This window comes from Aptenodytes patagonicus, chromosome 6 (assembly GCF_965638725.1).
Source record: "Aptenodytes patagonicus chromosome 6, bAptPat1.pri.cur, whole genome shotgun sequence".
Lineage (NCBI taxonomy): Eukaryota > Metazoa > Chordata > Aves > Sphenisciformes > Spheniscidae > Aptenodytes > Aptenodytes patagonicus.
In genome coordinates, this window is record NC_134954.1 from 29,140,576 (window position 1) to 29,157,468 (window position 16,893).

At 44.4% G+C, this 16,893-nt stretch overlaps 1 protein-coding gene across 5 annotated transcripts in view; it reads left to right on the forward strand.

The window, feature by feature from the left end:
* The first annotated feature begins 8,196 nt into the window (after positions 1-8,196).
* LOC143161608 (uncharacterized) overlaps positions 8,197-16,893 on the forward strand; it is a 56,034-nt gene continuing 47,337 nt past the window's right edge. For 2 of the 5 annotated variants that reach the window (XR_012995562.1, XM_076340695.1), the window contains exons 1-4: positions 8,691-8,936; positions 9,059-9,104; positions 9,459-9,691; positions 11,660-11,775. Coding sequence is in view for 2 of the 5 variants with exons in the window: in XM_076340695.1 (XP_076196810.1) it covers positions 8,852-8,936; positions 9,059-9,104; positions 9,459-9,691; positions 11,660-11,775 (480 nt within the window). In the remaining 3 variants the exon portion in view is untranslated. Of the gene's footprint in view, positions 8,235-8,690; positions 8,937-9,058; positions 9,105-9,366; positions 9,692-11,659; positions 11,776-13,365; positions 13,394-16,893 lie in introns of those variants that run through there. The other 3 variants (XR_012995561.1, XM_076340696.1, XR_012995563.1) reach the window with 3 other exon arrangements.

Below are 16,893 nucleotides of genomic sequence, written 5' to 3' on the forward strand. Positions count from 1 at the left end.
AGTGGGATTACTCCAAAGCCAGTCTTTTTCCTAGCATGGGAGAGGAAGAACGGTTACTTGTTGGCTAGCTTTTCTCTGGAGCTGCCATTTGTTCATTGGGCTTCAGTGTCTGCCTGGATTAACCTGGATTTTATGGTGGGCATCAGCCATTTATCCCAAGTGCCTGGCATTGCAGTTCTGTTGTATTTTGAAGATGACAAGCCCCTTTGGAAAAGCCCAGAGTCTTTCAAGGGAGTTCCTGTATTGCTGAAAACTCATCTTGGTTCTCCACGCTGCCGGAAAACCTGGTGGAGCTCTTCCTCCTTTGCTTGGCCATAGGTGTTCATACCATGCAGGAAAGTGTGCTTTCTTCGTGTTTTCTGTGGTATCTCTCCCTTGGGGCTCTGTATTTGCTATCTCAGGCTTTGTTCCCACTGCAGTGTTTACTCTGGCTTGTTTCCTGTTTATCACATATCATGGCTGGAGTTTGTTTTTGTTCAGCAGCTCAGAAGCTTTTGGAAGTGAGTGTTTATAAACAGAGGGATGCTTGGGACCGCATTTGGATCCATAGTCAATCAGCAGACTGCAGTGGTGTTTTATACTGATTACGGGTATGACTTTGTACTGTTTCTTCTCTGTTCTGCCCTCTGTCCCAGTATTCTTCTCATTCAGTCTTTTTCATAATGCTCAAACTTTCCCCCTCCCCTTCAGCTCTCTCTTGTCTCACTCCCAACAGCTACCCAAGGCCAACCACCCCTCACTGGGCAGATATGCTCAGAATACCAGGTTAATGAAACATATTCTATTCTATTCTAATGAAACATATGATAAATGTATGGACAGTATTTAGTTTCCTCTATATAGGAAGTCTGGATGGCATCTGTGGGCAGCACTTTCATGTGAAGGAAGCACAGTTAAAATCTAGATTTCTGTGAAGAAGGGTATATATCATATTTAAAGAAGCTTTTGAGCTTAAGATATAAAGGAGAATTATATTTTATATTGTAACTTTAATAGCTAAGGAGCTGTATCTCAAATTGCTTTACAAAGCAGTGAGGTAGATAGTGGCAGTTCAGGCAATATGTAGGAAAATGTGCCAGCCATATGTGTAGCCATATCTCACATGCAGCCTTGGAAGTCATTTATTTTTATTGAAGGGATGAATTTGCCAGGATGTCAAGACTGTCTTCTGCACTTTTGAAGAAGTGCCATGTTGTCTTTAATCTACAAAGGCTGGTGACAGGAGGGGAGCAAGTGCTGCCTCGTCAGGTATCTCTTGCTTCTTTTTCCCTACTGTTCCTGCGTGTTGGTGAATGAAGGCTGGGCTCAACTTCAACACGTGGCTTTTTCTCTCCATAATGAAGATTCACTTTTTTCCTGTGTGTCAGGCTTCTTTCCTTCTGCCTTCATCTTCCATCTGTCCTTCTGCCTAGCCATCCTTCCTCACAAATTCACATATCTGTTTTCTTCCCAGATTTTGGCTGGCTCTCCATGTCTTCTGTGATGTGCGCTTTCATAAAGCCTTGTGCTAACACCTGGCCAGGATGAAAGCTTGACCACGTGCAGCTGCCTGTGAGAACCAAATGATGCAGCAATTTTATCACGTTGGCCAGAAGACAGGCACCATGCATGTGTATCTTCCAGGTATCCCAGGACTTGTCCTAGGGCTCTTAATGTGCTCTCTGAAAGCTGGTTGTAAGAGAAAGGCAGCTCCATGTGTTGTATTAAATGCGTGTTGTTTCACAAGCCTCAAATTGAGCAAAAATGTTGGTAATGAAAAAAATACTATCACAAAGAAATCTTTCTTAGTTATCCAATTTGTGCAATATCTTCTTATAGGGGAAAAACAACTGTTATCTGCCTTGTAAAGGTTAATATAATAATAAGCAGATACTGACTTCTATTGAGATGAACATGATGATTTATTGACCCAAGAGGTAAAAATTCAGTGAAGCAAAGCCAGGGTCAATACTTACCATGAGGAGAATAAATTCTTGTATTTTCTACGATGGGGAGACCTTACAGACCAGTCACCACTAAAATGTCAGCTGCTTTGGTGTTGGCTGTTGCCATTTGCAGTGAGACAGCTAAATATGGTAGACTACCAACAGGCACTTCACCTTGTTTTTTTAGAGAAAATGTCAATTTAGAAACATTTCCTTTGGATGTTTTTGTTCTTCAAAATACTTAATAAAGTATTTAAAAATACTTTTCTAAAACCCAACCAAACAAAAAAAGCAACTCCTAAGACTTACAGTAGTTTTGAATTGCTAGGTGTATTTCTTGAATAACTGTTATAATTTTATTGTGTTTTATTTTACTTTATTAAAGAAACAGCTTCCAATTTCTAAGCCTGGCAACTTTAAGCCCAATCGGAGATTTTTCTGCACACATACTCATTTTGATTGCAAAGCCATTTTTCATTTAAGAAATGCTTCAACACAGAGATGTCAAGCATCTCTTGTAGTTACCGTGGATAAAGACAGGCTCTGAACGTTGGCATCTGCTGCAGTGCTCCCTTCAGTGAGTGGCATCCTGCTTTTGCTGCTGCGATGGACCACACTGATGCTGTGTGCGTTTTTGGGAACAGGGAGGTGCAGCGGGTCTGTGCATATGGATAACTTGTGTTTGTCTGGGCTGCGATGGGTAGCACTCTCCTACAAGAAGTGTTAGGTGTGTTCTCCAGTCTGCCAGGCAATGTGCTGGGGATCACAGCCCTTTTCTTGCTGGATGCGCCCAAAACGTGATCCTGTGAGATGATATCTGTCAGCTGCTCTCACCTGGGTCAGCTGCTCTCACCTGGCTGAGAAATGTAAATTCCTGTCTTGTAACATGTCGAGGGCTTGTTTCACTGGTGATGGGGATGGTAAGAACCATAAATACACTTGGGGGGAGAGGGAGGAATTGCACTATCTATTATCCAACTTGAGCAAAGTGACATGAACAAGGATATTATTTTAGAAAGTTTATCTCTTTTGTATCTATGGTGACAAGATCCTTATCAGAGTAAGACAGACTCACAGGCTGTCTGCTCCTTGTTATCTCAGTGTAGGATGACAGTATAAGTATCACGGCTAGAAATGTTATCTATCCTTTATTATTTCACTTGTGAGGGGCTAACAAGAGTGTTATCAGGGTGTTTACAATCAAAACACGTGCAGCTCAAGTGATAAAATGGAGAACAGACATCTGATCTCTAAGGATATGAAGACAATGCGGCCTTGAGCAGGAGGAGATGGATCTTATTATTGAAAATGGTTTGGCAGGCTGGGAATGGACAAACAAGCCTGGGTGACTGTTCTGATCATAAGCCTGAGAGATGGGTTGGAGGGGGAGACACACACACGCGCACACATAGTCTTGCATAAAATGAAAAGACGATCGTATCAACAGCACTCTCAGCTAAGAGAGAAATATTTTCCAATAATTTTTTTATGATTTTTTTTCCCTGTACTCTCTTTTCACTTGGAGTGGTGACATGGCAAGCTGTCAGGACCAGCAAGTGGAGCAGAGTTGCTTCTAGTCAGTCAGAATCTGAGAAAGCTTAGCCAGGCTTGGAGGGTGGAGAACAGACAGCTGCCAAGGTTACTTATCAGGGAGTTAATTTCTTATCTTGCTTGGGTCAGTGCTGTGTTTAATTTAGGGGGTGCACAGACACAGGGTTAGTGGTGACCATAAACCTTATCCAAAATCTCCTTAGGGACAGAGAGGCTAAATCCCTAAAGAATTTAGAAATCTGACCCTGGAACGCTTCTATTGCTGGTAATTGAGAGGAGTTCAAAGACGTCCTAGACATCAGATTCTCATTAGTCTACAACTTGAGCAAACCAGGTGCAAAGTGATGTTAAATTCTGGTCATCTTATCTGACATAAGTTATCCTCATTTGTTAAAGATGGGGTTGTGTAACACTCCATCCAAATCCAGGTCTTACTCCTGGAGGAGGTTGTATTCTCGCATAGAGTCCATTGGCTGGTTTTCTGTTGTAGAAGTTATGACAGGGGACAGTTCATGTCTTCATTCCACTCTTGATATCAAAGTTCTCTAAGCCAAGCTTTGTGTCTTTTATCCCACAAAATAAAATGTTTTTCTATCATCTTTCCTCACTTGCTTGTCTGTCCCATGACATGATGGGACACAGAAGCTTATGCCCTCAAATGGAGAGCAAGCAGCAGGATCTGTAGTGGCCTCTGAGACAGGAGAGGGCCCAACCTGAAGGCAAAACTCCAGTATCAGGTTTCCCCCTGTCCCTTGGGAAGGAGATGGGGAGGATGGAGGGTGTCTCCGTGGGACACAGATAGGGGCCAGGTATTGTGAGGGACAAAGGAGGATGCAAATGGTGGGCTCCTAGTGACAACCCCATCTCTGAACTTCTCTGTTAGTTTGACTGTAGGGCTGGCTGAAAATGGAAAGTAGGTAGCTTCTTCAGATAATGGGGAGGGAATGAACATGAACTTCTTGTATGCAGTATTATTCTGCATTAGCCTGTCTGCTTAACTCCATATTCATCTTGCTTTGGGTATCATGTAAAGCAAACTACTTTCAACCTGTCTAAATGACTCTCGCATCACTCTAATGGCTGTCAACTACTGGTAGCCCTTCTTCACCTGTGGGAACTGGCAGCAACACCTCTGCCTTGTTTATGGGAAATAATCTCTGGTTGTAATACACGGTGGGTTTTTTTTGTTTGAACCCCTAGCTTTGGAGGGCCAGTGGGGCCATTTTGTATGGTAATATATGACCCATTGTTCCTCTCCTGCCCTTCATCTCTCACACCTTTAATTGCACTTGTGTTTCTGAAGCATATGGAGTTCATTATTCAGCAAACAATGTCCTTTGCAATATCAGCCTTAATTAACTGCTCCCCTCTGTATTTTCTTGCTCATATCCTCTCCAAATCTACACACTGAGACAAGCTGATGGCCCCCCACATGCATCAGTGCCAGCCAGTGAGCCATGACCAGATAAGAAGAAATGGAATTCCTTATCTCTTTTTTTATAAATACATACACACACAAACACACAAACCTGGAAAAGGTCAAGGTTACTGGGAAGGGAGAAGGCCCTTCAAGACAACAAAACCCCCTTCTCTTTTTAAGTCTCCATAGCAACTAGATGGAGCATCATGGGATGTCAGGATGAGAGAGGACTATTCTTTTCCTACAACACTCTTTCCACTTCATTAGACTCTTTATCAAGTATCTCTGTGCTGGGCTGAGTATATTTTTTTGTGTCAAGGAGCAGTGCAGATGACTCAAAAGCATGCTGACCTTTTCAGTGGGACTTTGGGAGTTCCTTGTGGGAGTTGCATCCTCTTCCCTTGCCTTCCTCCCCCACAGCCCCCTTGTCTCCAGTTCACATGACCTTCTAATCAAAACCCTGTGGCTGGTGAGGTATGAAGGGTTTCTTTAAAAAGAGAAAGGAGGAAAAAAAAAAAAAGAAGAGTATGAGAATGTCCTTCACTGGCACTGAAGGTGTCAAGACCCTAGCTGTCAGAGCTGTGCATCTGTGGGGAAGATTAATGACTCTGCTTAGAGGAAATTCAAATAAAATAGAAGAGAATAAATACCGAGTGACTGTGTGGGTGATGAGGGGAAGGGTGAGGAAGGAGCAAGGGAGTGTGACAGGGCAGAAGTAGGTATTCCTCAGTCTAGGAAGTGTTTAAGTTCCCCATGGAGGAGCAAGTTAGCGTAGGAAAGCTCTTTAGATTTAGTCCTGTGGTCCTGAAGTGATGCAGCTGTGTGTATTGTTCTGTGAGTGTGCTTATAAAGCACTAGTTGTACTAAGAGGCAAACACTGTATATTTTTATCTTAGCTTCCCTGGGAAAGCATCCGCCATAGAGAAGCCTTTTGATTTCAGCTTCTCACCACATAGCCTGTTTCATCCTCAAGGTGTCTTGAATTGCTTTGCAAATCGATGCACAGGTTGTTCTTAGGAAACTTCAATGCCTGTTTTATGTCAGACAGTGGCACGTAATGCAGCTTGGAGGCAGGCTTGGTTCTGCCATGGGTATGAAATGATTTAAACCTTGCTGTGGATGGTGGGATCACACTTACTTGCACCACAGGTGAAGTTGGACCTGGCCTTCCTGAGAGAATCAGGGCATTGTTACTGACTTTAGCTTTTAAGCTGAGCCTCTGGATTTTCACTTCTTCCAGGGAGCCATTACGTGACAGTTTGCAGCTTAATTTGAGCAGGCTTCACGCCACGAGAACCCAGCTGAGCATCTTACCACAACAGCTCATGGTGTGAAACTCTGTATGTTTGAAATTGTATGAATTGTGCAAGGAGAGGGGCTTGTTAGCATGGACGACTGACGAGGCCAAAGTCATTTAAATAATTGTTTGTAAAGAGGTTTGAACCTGGGCACGCTTAGACTGTGTGTTCCTGAGCTAGAAGATTTACATGGGTGTTTTCAGAGGGGAAAACCATTAAAAAAAAAAAAAAAAAAAAGCTCTGTACTTACAGTAGGAGTCAGTTATGAATATCCCAGTCCAGCTGCTTCAATCCTCATAGGAGTAATTTTGAAGTGGGAAATCCCATTAAATCATAATAGGGCTCTTAAGTAGTTCCCTCTGATGAATTTGTGGCACTCTGCAAGTCCCATAATTCCCAATATACAGATGAGGAAACTGAGGTTAAGTGACTTAGCCAAGGTCATGTAGCAAATCAATAACCACTCCAGCCCGTGCAGGCAGCCCCTCTCTCACTGACTTCAAGCGGCTCTGGCTTCACACTGTCAGCGCTTGCCAAATGGGAATAATCATCCCCGCCACTGTCCCAGTCCCCACAATGAAAACCCAGGGTCTAAAACATTGAATTGTGTTGCTAAACAGGTATGTCTGTGTTCAAGCATAGCTAGGTTATGGGAGTGCAGTCATGGTGTTTCTTCCTCCCTGAGTGTACCTGCAGCTCCCTGCATGGGGACTTCTCCTGGTTCCTGCTGCTGCTGCTCCCTGCAAGCAGCTGGGCTCGTGGCAGGGGGACTGCTGGCAGAAACCCCCACATCATCATGATTTGCTCTTCTGCATGGGCGAGAAGGTCTCGAAGGGAAGGTAGGTGCATCTTATGCCAGGGTGTCACAGCTCTGCTGCCTTTGCAGCTCTAATGGAGGTCACATTGTCTCAGGTGAGGCTCGACCATGCAGGCTGTGCTGTTTGGTGGTCTCCCACTTCAACCAGAGCAACACCGCTTAACTGTCCCTGACAGACGGGTCTCGTCTTGTTCTCAGGATCCTCAAATACGGAGACTCAGCAGGCTCCTGGTCCCCCCGCTGTCCCAGTTTATCCCAGTGCCCTCTGCCATCTGTCACAGCACCATTGCTTTCCTGTGGCATGGCAGGCAGCAGTCTGAATCCCATGCGCTCCATCTGTGCGAGGTCCTCTGGTTGCACTCCACGGCGTGTGTCTTGTCATCTGTGGCATTTGTCTGAAAATGCAGCGAGAGCATTTCTCTTGCAGGTGATGCGATGTTGGGGCAGGAGCATCTTTCCCATGGTGGCAGAAAATTGCCGCACACGAGACCTGTCGGCTGTGACGAGGGTGAGAGCCTCTGCCAGCATCTGTGGGAGACTCGTCAACCTGTTCTTCTTCCTCCCTCCCTGCTGCTTGACTCTTACTGCCTGTGTTTCAGCTTCCTCTACTCACCGCTTTTGTCTTGGGTTCATGGAGGGGAATGTACTAGTAGTTTGGGGGTATTTCAGGTGTGGGGATTTGTGTGTTCAATATAAGCTTGCTTCCCATGGGCAGCTGGTCCTGAAGAAAAGGGTTGTTTTTCCCAGGATCAGGCAGACTGTAATTCTGGGACTCTTAGGCTGCTTATTCCAGTAATGCTGATATTCACCTATGTGTCATCTTTATCTCTTTTTAATCTTCCCTGCGCTGCTAGCTGGAGTCACATGGGAGTGAGAGATGCTGGATGTAGACATCTAGCATCACCCAAACAGGAGTGTTTCTCTGTCTGGCAGTGACTTGCTTCCCTGTTCTTTTTCTGCAGCTTTTCTTTAGCTAATTCATAGCTATTTGAATTGCTGATTCTGCTCTTGCTGTTACTGTGGCCCGGTGCTAACGATCTGGCTCTGTTTCCTTTCCCAGGTAAATGGTACAAAAGCACAGCGAGTAAACTGGAGCCTGCTGTCTGAACGAGCGCATTGGGATTAACCTGCTGCCAAGTGGCTTCACTGCATTTTCTGTAGTGCCTCCTGCAGCCCTATCTCCAGGTTCTCCAGAAGGCTGAAGAGGAGAGGTTAATGATAAGGTGTTGTTCTTGATGCCAGGCTCCTTCCTACTTTGCTGTAAGGTCTCTCAAGGACAGCATGTATTTCATGTATATCTGTCTCAGCTTTCTGATCAGCATTTCTACATGCGTTTGACACTTGCCAGACCTCTGACATCTCTACTCCCGTTCTACTTAGCCTGCAGAAAAGGAGCTCTCAGAATCACTGCAGGTAGAGTCGGGGGCGGGAGGAAGATCAGTGGCCTCCAGCACTATCTGACATAGCTTTATGGCACCTCTGGCTTTCCAGCTACTCCAGAAAGGCCCTGACCTAATCTGGAGAGCCCCTCTGTATCACAGCCCCAGTGCTGTGCCTGCATTACCACCTGCACCGAGCCCTGTGCTCAACCTTTCTCCAGAGCCCAGCAGCGAAGGAGGCAGCATGGCACTGGCTCTGGTGTCTGCCTGTCCTGGTGGGATGACGGATGGGAGCTCCTGCAGAGGAAAGCTTGGTCTTGTATAGCTCCTGGAGGGTATCCAAGCCTGGCTTTGAAGTTAGCAAAGTGGCTAGCTTGTTTTGATGCTTTTCATGTCTTTGAGTGGTTTTCTGAATTTATTTTGGGGTGAAGATCTCAGCACCCCACGCTGATGCTGGGAGAATGCTCTGGGAGAGAAGCATCCGTGAAGACAGCCCTCCTTTCTGCAGCACATGGCAAAGCATTGATATTTCAGATTCAGTGGGAGGTATGGGAGATATTTTGGACTGCAAACTGTGGCTTTAAAAAAACCACTCAGCAGTGGTTTGAGGTTTCCTTCCTGAAGCCTTACTGACTTTGAATATATATTGCGTCTCTTTTTGTATGCAGGCTCTACAGCAAGACAGACTTGTTCCAGGGATTATTATGACCGCAGGTATTAGCTGTTCCTTTTGTATGAGGGATGACTTAGGCCCCCGTTCCCTGCCATCATGTGGTTTGATTTCACCTTCATTCACCTCATGGCATTTCTGAAAAAGCTGCTTGTTTTATATAGCAGCTGTGTTGTCTTAATGCAGCTGTAATGCATGTTTGTCCAGGCATTGCCTTTGGGGGACAGCAGGACTAGGAAGATGTTTTATTAGATCATTCACAAGTCCTAATAATCTCTGAGTCTCTCTAATATCTTTGGATGTCAGCTGTGCTGCTTTCACTTTGTGGGATGGGGTTGTAACCTGAAGATGGGAAATCGCTTGTCTATGATCCTCTATCTGTTTCATCTCGGTTTTAGCTCTCCCCTCCTGGCTGTTTCCAGCAGTCAGAGAGGAGTTATTCCTTGTATGCTAGATCTTAAACCATGTATGGGGAGTTCAAACATGCAGTGTAGCAGCATCAGAGAGGATCCTAACTGCTTGGAGCGTTGTTTGTGCAACTTGCTGGTGGCACTGGAGATCTTCCCCTGCAGACTGGATCCCAGGGAGCGTTCCTGTCCCCGCACCTCCGACTGCCAGTGTCAAGATTACGGTAAGGCTGCAGCTTCCCTGGCTGTGTAATGCATGGTTTTTGTGTGTTCTGCTTCCAGAGCTAGAGTTTGCTGAATCCTGTTGCTTTTGCCAAAGGAATTAGTATTTCCTCAGCCACTTGTATTTAGATGTGAGCTCTCTGACCAGTGGTGTATTTACTCAGTGGCATGCAAATGTTTTGATTTTTTTGTGAGGCTCCTTTGCCTTGCAGTTCATCCTGTGATGGGGACATTTCTGGACCAGAAATGTCTATTGCTCTCATAATGGTTTTCTTTTAACGCAGTGCATTCCCATTATATATTGCTATTGTAGTGTATTGCTATATTGTTCTCCTCTCACCCGGTTGTGGTTGTAGTGTGCTTGAGAGCCATCCCACTCCTTCAAATACCATTTGATGTTTTCTCTTGCAGAGATGATGTGGGGATTGTGGAGGTCAATCCCTCTTTCAGTTTCTCATTGCATGTGTGTCTGCTGTATATTCATTTTCCGCATCTTTTGCATCACAGCTTCATGGATGAAGTTGTATTTTAGGCTCATGTAGCAGCTTCTGCACTGACTGTACCGCTGAGTATTTCAGTCTCTGTAGTTTCCCTTGGCATTCAGCTTATGACTTGTATTGTCTTCATGGTATTGTGACTGGTAGAGTCATTTTAATTTGGCTGTATTTTGGTACATCTTTGTTTCCTTCCTCACAGAGCATCGGGGAGGTCTTTGCTGTCCAGCATGTTCACCAATGTTACGCTTCACCATCTCTTTGCCTGCTAGTTTGTGAACTGCTGGTTTCATGAAACAGCCTGGAAATGGAAGCAAACCATATCCTTGGGCTGTTCCAGTCCATGTTCATAGCAAACGTGCAATACTGTGTTGTCCGAGCAGCTTCTTGCCCCTTTATTAGGCTGCTTTTTGTAATGCTTACAGTGTTTAGTGTAATGCAAAGGGGTTTTCTTGTTCCTCAGTTATTTCATACAAGTATCCATTCAGGGAATTTCCTGCTGCTTTTTACTTAATCGTGTTTATTTCAGTTGCTCTCAAAGGACATCTAAAGTTGGACATCATGGAGCTGAACACACACCAGGGTAGGGAACGGATGTGATCCAGACAGGTGTGACCCCCAAAATTGGGAAGGCCCCTGTTACAACTGTGACAGCCTTTGAGATGACCGAAGGGTCTGGACAAGAGGAGGGAGACCCATCCTTCTAGATCCAGGCTGTGTTTTCATCAAGGGCAAACCAGGCAAACAGCAACTTCTCATTCAGCCCTGGAGAGCTGTTCTATTGCATGGCTTGGAGCAGCAGCCTGCATCTCGTTTCTCCCTCTGCACTGGGTTGTGTCTTTGCTTTCGCACAAAACCCTTGCATGCTGTCCCTGAGCTATTGTCTGAGTAAGCTTTTCTACTGCAGGCCTGTGCAGTTCAGACTCCAGCTGCTCATGCATCTTGGTGGCATTTTCTGGGTCTCCCCTTTGGGCTTTTGCATCTTTTGTGCCTGCTACACACAAAATAAAGGGTACCTCTTTTAGGTTTTTTTTCCTGTGGTGGGCTCGTTATGCTGTTTAACAGCATGAAGGCACATTTAGAATCAGGTCTATAAGGGCAGAGATGAGACCTTTTGCATTTGAGGTTTATGTGGGTCAAAAATGTCTTTGTGAAGCCTATCCAGGGTTTTACATGTTTTTTTCTCAGCTTGCTGCTGATGTGACCAGAGGCTCTCACAACATGAAGCAGCCTTTCCCCACTGAACCTTAGCACCGTGCTTGCTGTTGCTTTGTTTTCTCCTTTATTCAGCCCCTCTTGTAATTTCATAGTTTTCCCATAGTGAGGTAAAGAGTGTCCTGTTGCTGAACACAACCCCTTTCAAGGCCACCACTCAGGGACAGGGTTTGGGGCTACTGCTCTACTAGCAATTTCCTCTGTTTGTTTGGGTTTTCTTTCTTGCCACATTCATACCTTTCTGCTTTTATGTACCTGCAGGAGCCGACTTGCTTCTGACACCGAGTTCAGTCTCCAAACATAAAAGAAGAGAAAGTCAGGACAGAAAGACATTTAGGCTTTCTTCTTCCTCCACATCTGCTGTTCTCGCTCGTCAGGTACTTCCTAAGGGTAGAGTTCTCCAAGTTCCTAGTCATTACCCTTTATATAAGCATAATATAGTGCTGTAACACTCCCTATGGGGAAGCTATCTATTGTAGCAATCTGTAAAACAAAAGCTGGATTGATCCTTCTCCCATTGCTCCCAAAAAAAGGCTGCATGCTGTTCCTCAAATAGAAAGTCTGAAAGCCTTCATCAGAGGGTAGTTCGTTTTTACACGACATTTTTACACTCAAGCAAAACTGAAAGCAAGGCATAATTTGAAACAGCTAAGCTAGCCGTTAGAGCAGAACCACACAAATAAAATGCCTGGGATGATGTAGTTGAATACGTTGCAGTTAGAAAAATGACAGTGTACAAGGAACAAGGAAAACTAGACAGATGAATGTGAATCAGTAAGGAGCAGACTTTCAAGGCAGAAAAATCAAATTGAGAGCGTTAGACTATTATAGTCAAAGGAATCAGGTAAGAAGTACACTAAATTGTACCTTAAATGACAAAACAAGTGCCTCCACCTCCAGGCAGAGTGGAAAGAGCAGTGGCTTGGGACCCAGGAGACCCGGCTCCCAGTTGTGTCCTTGTCACTGGGCTTTGTGACCTTGCTCAGATCACTTGTATGTCCTTGTGCATTAGCTTCTGTGCCTGTGAGATAGGGTAGGGACCTGACATAAAAGATGCTTTGTAAGATCTGCAAATGTGACTAGCTCTAAAAGACCTAGCTGAAGGTCCTTTCTGTATGGACTGTCTTGGCACCTGTGATCTTCCAGGGGTATTGCTGATGACTATTATATGGGCAAGGTTCTTTGCTTATTTTTTTCCAGAAGGCAATGGGCTGTACAGGGTGTGAAATGGTTTTGCTGATGTTGAATTTTTAAAAATTAATTGTGCATGATTATATCCAAGAAACTGAGGCCAAAGAACTATGTTTCACATATAGCGGCTCTTTGCAGTTGTGAGAAAACATTGTGTGGTTTTGGACTTGCCTAGGAAAATCTGAGCTGGAGGAACTTGTGCATTTTTAAAATCAAGCCCATATTTTTCTTGGACAATCTTACAGGTCCCTCCATAACTCAGAACTTAAGGTCACACTTCTTGAGATGATTATGAAATGTCCCAGATGCTCAGTGTGATAGTCTAGACAAGGCAGCCGAGAGAGAGATGCAGAAGGAAGTTCCTCCAATTGGTACGGACAAGAAAAGCCCTTCAGGTGGATAGCTTCCAGGCAGAGCTTCCCTTCAGTGCTTCTACCTTTCCACTCTTGTAGAGAAGAGACTGATTCCAGCTGAGTCCTACCTAAGGATCAAACTAATGGTCACAGGTGAACCACTCTGTTCAAATCCCATATGGCTGATTCCCCCAGCCCCACATCTGAGGTTGAAATGTCACTAGTTCTCACAGGCAGATATTAAATGAATGATAAGGAAAAGTCCTCCAGCAGTAGCTGAGATGCACAATCTCTTGCTGGGAGTATAAGGCAACACATGCTTTACAAAAGGCAAAATTGATCTGATCGTTCCCATAAGAACCATATTATAATTCTTATGTTAGTGATATAAAATTGAAGGAAATGCATTATCTGTTATCCCAGGTTTAGACACATAAAGAAGTTACTGAGCAGCAACTGATCTGAGCATGGCAATTGTGAGGTATGTCCTTTTAATCAACTTGTGGCACGTTTATTGTAGGCTGAGAGTAAGCACGTGGATAGTTACCATGCAGCAGCTGGCACACTAACTTGTTATCTAGGTGAAACATCCTCTTATATTGGAGTCTGACTGGATCCAAGATTAACTACTATAACTACACACAAAATTTGCTGCAAGTATTTAATTTTTTGCACCATCACCAATAAAATGGGAGCTTGGGTACTTTTAAAATAACTCATTAAAAACCCTAAAATTAAATATAATTAATTAAATCAATAAAAAAGATTAGTTAAATTAGTGAACACCAATATTAAAAGCTAGGGTGTGACAGTGTTGAGGGAATCTTGACTTTACCCTGTACATTTACTTACAATGCCGATTGGAAGGCAGTTTGTGTTGGGGTCTTGGGTGCACCATCAGGCTCTGCAGCCACTCCTCTCTGAGGGGTGTGGCTGCCTGTGCTGGGGCTCAGCTCTGGTTAGGCTACAGCTGTAGCCTTGCACAGGCTGCTGTGCAAAAAGCTGTAGGATAGCTCACTGGGGCCTCCTTCCCATCTCAGAACTGCCGTTCAGATCAGACTCTTGTTCTTCAGCCATCCTGCCTGGACAGTAAGTGGGGAGCACTACAAAACATGTCAGAAGTTAAGCAAGGTTTGCAGGAGCCTTTTCTGCTGAGTCTAAAAGGAGCCAGGATTCATCTGACTTCCCTACAGTTTTCAGCTGTTGTTCTGGTCCAGTTCCTCCAAGCTAAATATTTGAGCTGGGTATGGATGGAGTGAGTTTCATCCTAATGAGTAACTTACTAAATGGTCTTTTCCCTTGTTATTTTGTGACTTCACCAAACTTTCACCTTGCTTTGCTGATCTCTGACAGACGTGAATGAAGTCAGTGGGCTGAAAGGTAGCAGGCAAACACAGGGACAACTTGAGGTGGTGACTCAGAGCAAACATGCTTGGGGTTTAGATGCATGGGGAGAAAGAGCTTTAAAGCTAATCTAAAGAGATGAATACCTCTAAATCTAAAGCGATAAGATACCAGTGGAAATCCAAGGTGCTCAGCACCTTAGTGGAGGTACACAGACCTCACAGTACCAGGGCAGGAGAGTCTGGTTTTGCTTGATACCAGAATGTGTTATGCCAAATAGAGACTGGGAAAGATCATAAAGAGACAAATTCCCTTGGGCGCTGAATGGAGGACTTAGAGAAGAAACGGGTGCCAGTCTGGGAAATAGCTGTGATGGCAGATGGGAAAAATAGCCAGTGAATTGTGCCACAACTTTGATCTCTTTGTGACCATCCCAGCTCATGGTGCTCTGTGTGGTAGAGTTGCACCCAGGCTCCTGGTGAAGTTTTACCAGCTGCCTGGTTAGGAGATGCTCTTACATTGTTGGTCTCTGTGATGGATCTCACATTTGCTAACTTGCTGAATGCTATTAATGCTTCATGTTTTCCAGACAACTTTATTTTTGAAGGTGTTTTAAATCTGCTTGGGACTGTGTAGATTCCCAGCTGTCCCAAACATGCTTGGAGGGGGAAAAACCACCTCACCCTCTACCACAGTCATTTGGGTTGCCCCTCTTTCACTGACTTGACACTACTTGGTTTTTCCATAATTCTGGAGGACGATTCTCCCCTTCACTCTTTAATAAATACTCTGGTTTTTACCAAAGGCTTTATTGTTGAAGACGTTCAGCATGTCCAGGGACTTCCACTTCACTTAACAGCCTCTCAGATTTCAACCTGCTAACACACCCATCACAACTTGCTTGCCGTGGAAGGTGTTACAGTGCCTGTTTGGTTGGCAAGTCTTCAATGTGGCTCCATACAGCAGCTCTTAAGAAAACCTTTGCACATAATTTTCTTTGGGTTTGTGGTTTTTTTTTCCTGTCATTAACTTTGGTTTATCCAAAACGAGTGCTCTGGCTGCTGTAAATGTCAGTTAAAATCTTATCGAGTGGCTAGTGTTTTACAGTCATCCCTTTCAGCAGTTTTTTTGGGTCTCTCATGATGTTTATAGATGCATTTCCTCTTGTCTCTTCTAGTTATATTTTACTGTTTGGTCATTTGCTTTGTGACAGTTTGCTGCTGGTTTTTGGAAGAGCTTTTCAGTGAATTAACTTGGGAGTTAATACCGACCTGTTTCCTTGGCTTCAGCAGCTGCTTGTGCCCTGGTGCATCCTGATCTGGACGCTAATGCTGTAATGAATTTTCTGTCAGCATTTTGCAGTCGATATTTTTGGCTGTTGCTGTATGTCATTCATTTCTGGCATAAGCTCCCCTGTGATATTCTGAGTGTGAGATGAAACATGCATCCGCTCAAGCAGTTGGTCTGGGTTCTGTCGGGGAGGTTCCTGGGGGGTGGAGAAAACCTCAGCCCATGGGGCTTGCCTGGGACAGTGCTAGCTACAAACCCATGTTCTCTAATTTCTGAGTTGTCCTAGGAGACTACTTCACCTTTTACAGGATGATTTAGGAGGATGTGCTGTTCAGGATTCCCATTGGAGTGTTATTTATTAGTTTTGTAGTATCTTCCAGGCTGCTTGCTTCAGTGTCGTGTTGATTCTCTGGGGACGAAGGAAACGAAGGAAAATGCTCGCAGGAGTTATAAAACAGGAGTATGACTAATATCTTTTCTGTCTCTCTCCATAGTGTTTTTTTACAGATCAGAAATCAATTAAGGGCAAATTTCACTGGGAACTCTTTAAACAATGTAATATTTCATTAGAGATTATTGCAGACTCTTTCACATTTGCAGCCCAGGTGTGAATTACAAAATTAGCCTGATTCTTTTAATAATTTCCTCAGAGGTAACGTTACTCCAAGCACCCTGTGTTTAGTGCAAGCTGCGCAGCTGCTGTTGGAAAAGGTGTATTTATTGTCTCCCCCCACATCCTGATAGAGACACAAAACTGAAGGAATGGGTTTCTTAGTGTGATGGCAGCCTGGCTGAGCACAGGGTTGTGGACTGGAAGGAGATGATAATTGAAGAAAATAAGAGTCTGATGTTATAGGAGAGCTAGACAGGGACTTTGAGATGAGTGGATCTGGGTTTTTTCCAGTCACTTCTTGAGCTGTCTGTTACTAACATAAGTCTCTAACTGTGTGAAACGTCTGTGTTTCTATAACTTGTCATCTCCCTCTGTGGTTCCTGGATCTCTCCCTCCTGTTGCTAAATCCTGTAACACTGAGGTAGGAGGACTCCGGTAGTGCCAGTACATTTTCACTGGCATCTGGATTCCTAAATGCCACGGGTCTCCCTCCAAAATGTTCCCTTCCTGAAGGCATGAAGAGCTGAGCAGCGTGGCTTCCTCTGCTCCACTGCAAACTCCCTAGAACTTGCCCTTTTCAGTATCCATTTGCTATGTGGTACATCTTTCTTATTCACAACCTGGTTATTGATTCTTATTTGGGTGTCATCTGTCTTACTGAGACTCAGGGAGTCAAGATTTGGAGGGAGAGGTAGCATCTTCTA